At 32.6% G+C, this 10,831-nt stretch overlaps 2 protein-coding genes across 2 annotated transcripts; one reads left to right on the top strand and one right to left on the bottom strand.

The window, feature by feature from the left end:
* Positions 1-3,641: 3,641 nt before the first annotated feature.
* LOC131599357 (uncharacterized) lies at positions 3,642-8,350 on the top strand. Its single transcript, XM_058871744.1, has 6 exons — positions 3,642-4,230; positions 4,967-6,627; positions 6,715-6,851; positions 6,939-7,014; positions 7,105-8,085; positions 8,215-8,350. Exons 2-5 carry the CDS (start codon positions 4,980-4,982, stop codon positions 8,073-8,075), a joined length of 2,832 nt encoding a protein of 943 aa, XP_058727727.1. The 5' UTR covers positions 3,642-4,230; positions 4,967-4,979; the 3' UTR covers positions 8,076-8,085; positions 8,215-8,350.
* A 507-nt stretch (positions 8,351-8,857) lies between these two features.
* On the bottom strand, positions 8,858-9,199 carry LOC131597529 (cysteine proteinase inhibitor 5-like). The gene has a single exon (XM_058870221.1). It carries the CDS (start codon positions 9,197-9,199, stop codon positions 8,858-8,860), a length of 342 nt encoding a protein of 113 aa, XP_058726204.1.
* Between the last annotated feature and the right edge of the window lie 1,632 nt (positions 9,200-10,831).

Genomic DNA, 10,831 nt, shown 5'->3' with positions numbered 1-10,831 from the left:
GGGGTATGACTAATGAATTAAAGTCCTCCCGACAGACAAAGTTGCTTCAAAAGTACGTCGAAAAGCAAAAATATCTCATGCGCCTGACTCAGTTGGCTAAAGGCTAATATATACAGGGGCATGACATGTTATTATCCCATTCATCTGGGGCAATCAAGTCAAGATTCGGAGAATATCTTAAAGAAGCTGAACAGCCAGAGGGGCAAGTCTATCATTTGGGACATGTTGCATTAATCACAAATCTCATCAAAATCTACTTACTTACTAGTATCAGATGGTGTTAGTATCACTCTCTCATCCAAAGTTCTAAATCCAGTAACTTCAAGCATTGGGTATGCAAGGCTACTGATCCCAGGGGAAGATAGACTCCCACGCGCAAAGGGCCACGTATGGTTAAGAAAATATTTTGCGACAGAAAATGATGAAATACTTGAAGACATAGGGGAAACAGAAAATTGAAACCTGCTGGAATCTTCCCCACAGAGTCGTTTCTTCAGAAATATCCCCACAGAGTAATCCTCAAGAAGTTATCTTCAAATAATCTCTTCCCGGGAGAGACCTAATTCCCCAACGGAGTTTACGTCTCTAACACTACAAGTTCCCCGATACAGAGACCTAATCCTCAAGAAGTCTTAAATTTTTATATTATTAAATAATTTATTTTGGGTTTTTCTATATATATAGTTGTGTCGGAATACCGTCAAGAACAAACCAAGACTATGAGAAAGAATAAGTTTCTTGAACAAAAAAAATAAATCCTATTAGGTTTTCACAAAAGGGAAAGAATAGGAAAAAAGAAAAAGATAATTATGATTGATTATAACTATTTATCTTTCTATATTAGGGTTCACAGAATACAGGTGAATAACAACAATCTACCTTGTTGTTTCTCTATAATTTGAATTGGCATTATGTTTGGTAAAACTAATATAGTAGCAATTAGTTATATAGGATTTGTAACTTGTAAGAGAATCTAGGTGCAAGTTTTATTTGACAAAGGAACATGTTGAGTTGAAATGTTCCAACATCTCGAGCAACATGTCGAAGAAGATGTCTTATGCAGAGTCATTCGTGATTGCGCCTGAAACTACAAGACTGTTGATTGAATCTGACTCAGCAATTAACAGTAATGTAGAATATTACTAACCAATATTATGCAATCATAGGTGGCGCAAGAAATATCTGGAAGAATAAATTCAGAAAAAGTTTGAATGAAGACTTCCTAATTTTGGATATTAATTAGGAAGATTTGAGTGAAGATCTATTTTGTAGGAGAATATTTTGGAGATTTGAAACAACATATTTGTTGTGATTAGAAGCCCAAAACCAGTTGGATAATAGGTTATAAATAGAAGCATTGTAACTTAAAAAAGCCAAGCCAACCATCATGTAAATTAAAAGGGTTATGTCGGTCGATGAACCACCCAGTTTGTGGGATGGTCATCGTGTTCTCACTTAAAATCCTTTAAGTAATGAGTTGAGTACTCTTCTTGGAGGAAGCTTTTAAGCAACTCCAAGTATGTGTTCTTAGACTATAGTCAAGGCTGAGTATGGTGGGAAGTGCAGCTTCCTGCCCGACATAGCAGTGTGTCTTCTCATCATGGAAGTGTGTCTTCTATTATGTAAATATAGGATTGTGGAAATTAGGCCGTTGTTACAGATCCTGGGACTGGAAATCTGTTCAACATCATTGCGAAGATTAGAAGTTGGATGGGGTTATTCCATATCCAGGGAAGACCTAGGTAGAAGGGTCATTAGATAGGGATTAAGTGAGGGGTTGTAAACTTGGGACTAGTTTAGCTCTGAATTAATACTGCTAATAGTGGACTTCATTCCTGGCTTGGTATGCCCCTAGAGTAGGTGTGTTTGTCACCGAACTAGGTCAATAATTTCTGTGTGTTTTTATCTTTTCAGTACTGTTATTTTATTGCCTATGTTATTAATGTCAGATCAGATGTCTCGACATCCTTATAGGACATCTGAGTCTGTTGTACCAGAATTTCAAACCTACCTCAACAACTTGAGAGAACTAGAGTATATATAGACTACTAAGCTAACTCGGGCTAGAAGCTAACTTAAACAATTGAGCTAAAAAAACAGACTTAATTCGACATGCTAATAAAACCTAGTATTATCGACTATTGCATGCTAGAACACAATGCGACCGCATCATGCAGGACTTCAACATCAGCATGCAAACAGGCTTCGACAACATATTTAACCTTTTTCGACCAAGAAGTTATCCCTGTCGAGATACTAGAGTTTGATCCAAAATATCACAAATATTCACCTTAGAACAAATTCTACAACATAAGAGAAACAAATTAGCTTTCTTCACGCACCTTTATCAACTGCATACAATGAAAAACTTGCTACTTGGCAGTGTCTTGGTGATCATATCAGCAACACTGTGATCAGTCAAAACCTTCAACACTTGGACTTCTCCATGCTTGATTACTTCTTTGACAAAATTTAGCCTCACATCTATGTGCTTGGTTTGCTCATGAAGTTTTAGCTCATTAGCAAAACCCTCAGCCCATTATGCTTCTTTCACAACTTTAGTGAGGGAAATATATTTTACTTCAATGGCTGATAATGCATCAACCTTCTAAAATGTTGCTTTCCAACTAATTATTGTTCCATACATAGTGAACACATATCTAGAAATAGATTTTCTAGAATCCATACAACCTGCATAATTAGAGTTAACATATTCATCGATTTTTGGTTTACTGTCATTACCACAGGCTCCACCATAAATTAGGATTATATTCAGAGACCATTTATGTACTTAAAATCCACTTCAATGCTTGCCAGTGTGCCTTCTCAAGAGTGGTCATATAATTGCTAACAAGGCTCACTACATACGTTATATCTTCCTAAGACTGGCCATTCAACTCTTTCATTTTCTGAACAATGGTCGAGGCTTTGCTTACTGTTGTTTTCGAGAATTTGTTATCTCTTGTTCAAAATGAATTTTCCATCATTTCTGGAATCAAATCAAAGGATCAAAAGCTCCCAACCACTTTAGAACTCATAAATGCACTTCTTGAAGATGTTGAACAAAAACAACTCACTAACCACTCTATCAAGTTATGGCTTCAACAACTCAAAGATTCAGTTTATATGCTCCATGATATTCTTGACAAGTGTTCGTTAAAATTGCTTATTTTTAAAGAAAATAAAATCTGGCTTAGAGAGAAACCGATTAAAAAGTGTTTTTTTTGTTAAAATTTATTTTTGTGATAAATCAGTTTAGTATTGAACTGATCCACATGTAAACCAATTTTATTGAAACAATTTTAACATATAAACCAAATCATACACATGGTTCGATTTTATTTGGTGATTGATCCGTGCACACACCTACTTTTGATGATTTTTTCAGATCATCAGATGATTTTTATGAGCAATAGTTTGGTGAAGTGGGGTCTCGCCTGTTCCGTTTGCCTCGTATGTTTCAAGTTATCTATACTTTTTTAAATAAAAAAGGCATTCTTATGATGTTTTTGGTAGGGGGCTATCTTGTATTGGATCAATTTTATTGGATCGTATGAGCGCATAACAGTTTGCAAGATGAAGCTTTGTCGAAACACCAATTTATAGTCAAATATGATTAGGAAAACTGATTATACCAGGGTTTGAAATTGCGGACCGCCTCACCTGATGCGGCCGCAATATTGCGGTTGCGGTTAGCAACGCATCGGCAACGGACCGCAATTGCGGTGTGAACTGAAATCACACGCAACAGCCACATCACCACCGCAACAGAACAGTTAATAATGCATTATAACGGTGTTTCAACCGCAACGGACCGCATCGAACCGCAACGGTCAAATGCTCCATGTTCAGCTCAGATTCATTTTCAATAAAGCTAAAGCAAAAGAATCTTACACAGAGCAGAAGAATCTTACACACAGCAGAGAATCTCATGCACAAGCAAGCAGAAGAATCTTACACAGAGAATCTCGTACACAAGCAGAAAATTTGCAGACATTAGAATACGAATCTTATTATCAATTTAGAGTTTACCTTCACTTTATGTCTCTTCTCTAAAGCTCTGACTCTGAGATTCCAAATGCATCTGAAACTTGTATTTAACTTGCCTTTGCTTCATTGATTTTCATTCACAACTTCAATACTTTATCAGAATTTCTCTCTATTTCGCTGGGTGTTTGAATTTGATGCAAGTTTTTTCCTCTCCTTTCCAGCTTCATTCAGCACTGTTAGGTATGTAATTTTATGCCTCATTTCACTTATTATTGTAGAACTATTGTAATGTTTTTAGAAATGAAGAGAGATTGGGAGAATGATTTTAGATCTTTGTAGTTAAATGGCTTGTTTTAGTAACTGTGTTTGTGTTTCTTCACCGCAAATTTACTGTTCTTCACCGCCATGCTGTTGTAGTTTTTAGTCTTAGCTTGTGTTTCAATTGTTCACTACCACTTATTCACTTTTGGAACATGTGATAAGGATATAGCCACGTTTCATGCAGTGGCTTATGGATAAAATATTAAAAAAAAATTAGTTAACTAAAGTGGTTAAAATTTTGGGAGGGAATTTGGAGAGGGAAAATAAATTTAGGTTAAAAATTTGGTGGGTAAAAAATAAATCAAAGTAAAATTAATGATTTTGTGATTTAAGGATAATTAATTTAATTTTACATTTATTTAATTATGCTAATTTATTTAATTATGCTAGGGTTTAAAAATTATTTTATATTTTTGAACAACAATTTTTATTTATGTTAGTTAATTAATTAAATTTGTAAGAAAATGATGTATTTAATAATTTTAATTTTTTTTTAAAGAATTTATAATTTTTGTTTCTTTTTTTAAGAAATATTTAATCTTTTCGACAAACACTTTTTATTTATTTAAATCAAATAATTACATTTTAAAGATAGTGTATTTTATTTAAATTTTATATTTATAACTAATTATTTATATATATATCCAATTAATAGGTATTATTGAATAATGCCTCCAAGAGAACAATTTCCTACAAAAGGTTTGGATGGTGCTCCAAGTGATGATATTGGATGGTATTTTGGAACTCCAGAACCCGGAAGTCGCAACAATGTTCGTTGCAAACTTTGTAATATAGTAATAAAAGGTGGCATTACAAGATTGAAGCAACATATAGCACACATGAAAGGACAGGTTGCGGCTTGTGGTAGAGTAACGACTATGGTTAGAGAGAATATGATGAAACTTTTACTTGATTCTAAAGCGAAGAGAAATGATTCTAAGAGAAGGAAAGAAGAATTTGAAGAACGTTTAAGAGGAGATGATGAAGATACAGATGAAGATGTGAATACTCTTGTTGATGATCAATTAAGATATGCAACACAAGAAAGCCTTAGATCACATCGAGAATGGGAAAATATGCAACAATTCAGAAGAGAAACAAGAACTTCTGAAAATGTATATGAACATGGTGGAAGCTCTCGTGCAAGTGTTAGTGGAGGTGAAAGGCCAGAAGATATCTCTTTTTCTTTGAGATCTACTAATATTGATCTTGTTAGGAGCAAAAGTATGAAGCAACCAAGAGCTGGTAAAGGCTTTTTGAAGACTTGGAGAAAAAGGCTTGGAGAGGCTGTAAGTAAATTTATAATTTACGAGCGTTTGCCTATGAATTTATCTAACTCTCCTTGGTTGCATAATTTGATTTATACTGCTTCTGAGGTGGGAAAAGCCAAATGCCCAACTCCCTATGAAATCTCAAATGTTTATTTGGAAGCTGAATATAAGGAAATGTTGGAGTGGATAAATGGTATGAAAAAAATTTGGCAAGAAAGAGGAGCAACAATAATGTGTGATGGTTGGACGGACAGTATCAACCATACTCATATTATGAATTTCTTGGTATATTGTCATAAGGGTACTGTTTTTTGGAAATCTGTCGATGCTTCTGATGTTGATAGTAGAAACACTGACTACTACTTTCAATTGTTGGACAAAGTTGTGGAAGAAGTGGGTGAAGAGTGTGTAGTTCAAGTGGTAACAGATAATGAAGCCGCATTAAAAGCAGCTGGTCAAAAGCTAATGGAGAAGAGGCCACATTTATATTGGTCTTCTTGTGCAGCTCATTGTTTAGATCTTTGCTTAGAGGATATTGGAAAAAAGAAAAGCATACACAATTTATTAAGTGAAGCAAAAATGGTGACAACATTCATCTATAACCACACGTATATTGTGAGTCTCATGAAAAAATATACTGGTGGTAGAGATATTGTTCGTCCTGGTGTTACCCGATTTGCAACACAATTTCTACAACTTCAAGCAATTGTAAGACAAAAGCAAGGTCTTGAAAACATGTTCAGTTTTGAAGATTTTAGAAAAACAAAGTATGGTAAAGAAAAGAAAGGACCGGGATATGAAGCAAGAAAAATCGTTATGAGTAGGGACTTTTGGAGTAAGGCTAATGACATATTGAAAGTATTTGAGCCAATTGTAAAAGTCTTGAGACTAGTTGATGGTGATGAGAAACCAACAATGGGTTTCATATATGAAGCCATTGATCGAGCAAAACAAGCCATTCAACAAAATTCTCGTTATTATTCCAAATATAATGATATCATTGACAAGCGTTGGAAATTCATGCACTCTGACCTTCATTCTTCTGGTATGTCAATATATTTTATAATTTTAATTTGGTCATGAAATTTAAATGTGAAATATCATATCCTCAATAATTGATTTTTATTTCTAGGTTATTTTCTTAATCCACAATTTCAATATGGAATCGAACATGGAATAGCTGTGTATAAAGAAACATTTAATGGAACAAAAAATGTGATCACGAAGCTAGAAAGAAACATAGATGATCAAATCAAAGCTCTAAACCAAGTAAGTAATGGAAATTATATTTTCATATGATAAATTATTTATTGAAAAAATTGTTTATGTATTGATATGTTTTGTTATATTACCTAGCTAACACTTTTTAGAGAAAATAGTGAGACATTTGGTACGCCTATAGCTCAAAAATCTTGGTCTAAGATGGATGCAGGTAAAATACAAGTTTTTTTATAATTGTTATAAATAAACTTTAATTTTTAATATAACCAATAATTTTCTTTTTTTTTTCTTCTTTTAAAAGCTCAATGGTGGGAATACCATGGTTCATGCGCTCCTGAACTTCAACGTTTGGCTATGAAAGTTGTCAGTCAAACAACCTCTGCGACAAACTGTGAGAGGAATTGGAGTACATTTAGCTATATCCACACAAAGACAAGAAATAGATTGAAGTACAAAAAATTGCATAAGCTTGTCTTCACACATTACAACATGAAATTGAGAATGAGAGATAAATTAAGGAAGAGTCAGGAAGAAATAGAAGCAAATTTTGATCCGATAAATCTTGACTATATATTTCAAGAAGATCCGTTATCTCATTGGATAGAAGAGAGGGAAAATCCATTATTGGATGGAGTTCAAAATGCAGAATGGTTGCCGATAGTTGATACAGATGATGAAAATGTTGATGATAATAGTGAATCTAATGAAAGTGGTGGTGGTTTAAGTCCACCAAGCGGTAATAGTGGTGATGGAGGTGGTAATGAAGTGGATAATGAAGGTGAAGGAGGAAGTGGGGGAGGTGAAGATGATGATCAATTAGAACTTGATCCATATCATGAAATACCACCGGGTTATAGGCGTTATAGGAACTTGAATGATATGGTTCGAGCTGATACCTCACTACTTGAGACAAGAGGAAATGTGTCACAATATGGAAGAAAGGGGAAAAGAAAACAAAATGTTCCACTTGAAGATTCTTCCTCTTCTAGTATTGCTAATAGTTTTAGTGATTTTGGGATTGGCGATTCTTCACAAGGTAGTCAACAATCTTATCCACCTGTTTACCAGTATCCATATTTCAACTCTTATAACCAATATCCTATTGATCAAGCTCCTTCGTACTACCAACAATCAATTAATGATCACAATCCTTATCATCAACAATCAAATGGTGATCTTTTTGGTTATGTCTTTGGACAAGAAGCTACACAAGATGATAGTCAGAGTGAAAGTACAAGTTACGCTCCTTCACGACATTCTACTATGTGGTAGCAAGAGTCATGTAAGTTATATCTCAAACATTTGAATTTATATTTAGTTAACTATATCTGATGAAAAGTCTTAATATTATATGCAATTTAAATGTACTAATTAGGAGTTTCATCATTTTCTTTTCTTTTCTTTTTTGCAGTGAAGACATCTTTGTGTGACAAAATGATGCTGTTTTTCACAATCAAGATTGCAACATAGGACATTAGTCCTTTTATTTTAAATAAATTGTAACTTATTTGTATTATGTACTTGAAAAATTACTTTCAATGTTTGTTTAAATAACTTTCAAGATTATTTCTGATAATATTTGTTTAAGTATAATTCAACTTAAATTATACATAAATACTATACAATAGCCTAAAAATGAATTGAAACTATTACAACATTATAAATACAAGAAACATAAATAGTTATAATAATTTTATATATTTTTTTATATTTTTTGCGTGTATAAAATAATTTCACGCCGCAACAGCCGCAATGCGCAACGCAACGACCGCATTGACCGCAACCGCAACATCCGCAACCGCAACCGCATCCGCAGCCGCAACCGCAATTTAAAACCATGGATTATACAGTCAAATATATTTTTTAATTTTAAGAACTTTAATACTTCCCTTTCTCAAATGGCAGACTCAAACAATACACAAAGATAAAATCAAAATTAAATTATTTTACAAAAAATCATAACAGTAACTATAAATAAGCTTTTTATTATTATTGTAATAAGGCATAAATGAGAATGATGCTATAAGAACATTTATTAATAAATATTCAATAATTTACTCATGAACAATTTCAAATGAGGTGAGGTTCCTAATGTATCCCCATGGCATGTCATACACAGTGGCTTGATAATTGTTAGAAACAACTCCGTCAGTAGCAGAAAGAATGAAACGATAGTTTTTTCCCTTGACAATTTGTGATTCACCCTTGATGATTTTCTCAAACTTCAAATTAGCCCCTGTTATTTTGTTGAATTGATTAACAGCGAAATCGGCGACCCCAATCACGTATGGATCATTGATTTCCTTGATAGGCCTCCATTCTTCTGATATAACTTCATTCATGGCCGCAAAGGCCAACAAAACAAGGATGGAAAGAACAGGGGATTGAAATCTCATGATTCTTATATTGTAATTGTAGTTTTTTTCAAGCTCCAAGAATTGGTGAGGGTGTTAGCTAATACTACCTCCCATCTCTTTTTATAAGAGACAAATTATTTTTTAAGTTTATTGAATAACCAATGTATTAGACTTGTTTATAGACTAGATACAACAACTGATCTATTGGACTTTACAATATACGACATTCTAAGTATTCAACATTTAAAATAGGACATTAAATAAAATACAACAACTAATCACTATTATAAGGAAAATTTTAATTTTCATATCTGATAATTCATTGGATTATGTTAACACTAGTCTCTTGAAGAATATTAGGGTTTAAAAGATATACATCATGTAATAGAAAACCAATAGTCTATTATGTCATTAAAAAAATAATTAATTTTCACTGGGCCACTGACAGTTAATCACCTCTTTTCTCAAAATATTATTTAAATGTGATGATATTTTATTCTAAATGGTTGAAATAAATCCAAATTAATGAAAATAATAAATCTATTTTTTCTTTTCTAATTTTGTTTTTTGTACCATATAAACAAATTATATTTCTTTATAATATGTAAAATTCAAAATTTTAAATAGGATATTTAATAAAACACCACAACTAATTTCTATTGTGAGGAAAAATTCTATTTTTAAAATTTGATGAATAATTGATTATAGTTAACACTTATCTATATATGTGATGTCTGATGATATATTATTCTAAATGGTTGAAATAAATCGAAATTAATCAAAATAATAATTCTATATTTTTCTTTTTTTAAATAAATTTTTCTTTTTACCAAATAAACAAATAACACTTAAAACAGGACATTTAATAAAAACCACAACTAATCTCTATTATAAGGAAAAATTCAATTTTTCAAATTTGTTAAATAATTGGTTATTACTATCAACACTCTTTTTTAATCGTTGATCTTATTTGAATCTAATGGTTATTACTATACCCTCCTCTCATTTATGGTAATAAATATATTTATTTTTATCCAATCAAATAACTTCTACTTCTACTATCTACCTATTACCAAACAATATGACCAATCTACCTAATTTGCCGTTTCATCAAATTATTTTTACACTACAAAAAGAACAATTTCGTAACCTTCTAATTAAACCATATTCTCCTTACAAAATACCCGTAAAGCCCTTTGCTCAACATACTATACATACCTCATTTTCTCCCTTTCTCCTAATAAAAAGGATGTTTCAGTAACTAGATAAATAAACTAAAATTTTTGTACTATGGATGTCCCTATTCATGCCAACTGTAAGATGCTCATTGGTGAGATTGAAAAAATAACTTTTCCCCCTTCCCAAACCCTAGCAGAATCAATCCACTGAGCCGTTTTCTCTTTCCATTGTGAACCTCTCACTCTCTGCTCTCAGTCTTACTTTCCCTTCAAACCCTAGCAGTTTCTATGCTCAGAATGTAGAAGAGGTCAGAAGTCACATATTATAGTTTTGTTTTCTTCATTTATTTCCCATCTCCCACAAGAAAAGTCATATTTTGGACATAACTAAGTTCTTAGGTCGAATATTATGGAATTTTTGATGTATCAAATGAGGTTAGATTCTTATTTCATCAATTTAGATGTGTCATTCTTTATCTCGACACTTTCACCA

Source organism: Vicia villosa, linkage group LG4 (assembly GCF_029867415.1).
Source record: "Vicia villosa cultivar HV-30 ecotype Madison, WI linkage group LG4, Vvil1.0, whole genome shotgun sequence".
Classification (NCBI taxonomy): Eukaryota; Viridiplantae; Streptophyta; class Magnoliopsida; order Fabales; family Fabaceae; genus Vicia; species Vicia villosa.
This window is presented reverse-complemented; position numbering and strand designations above follow the sequence as displayed.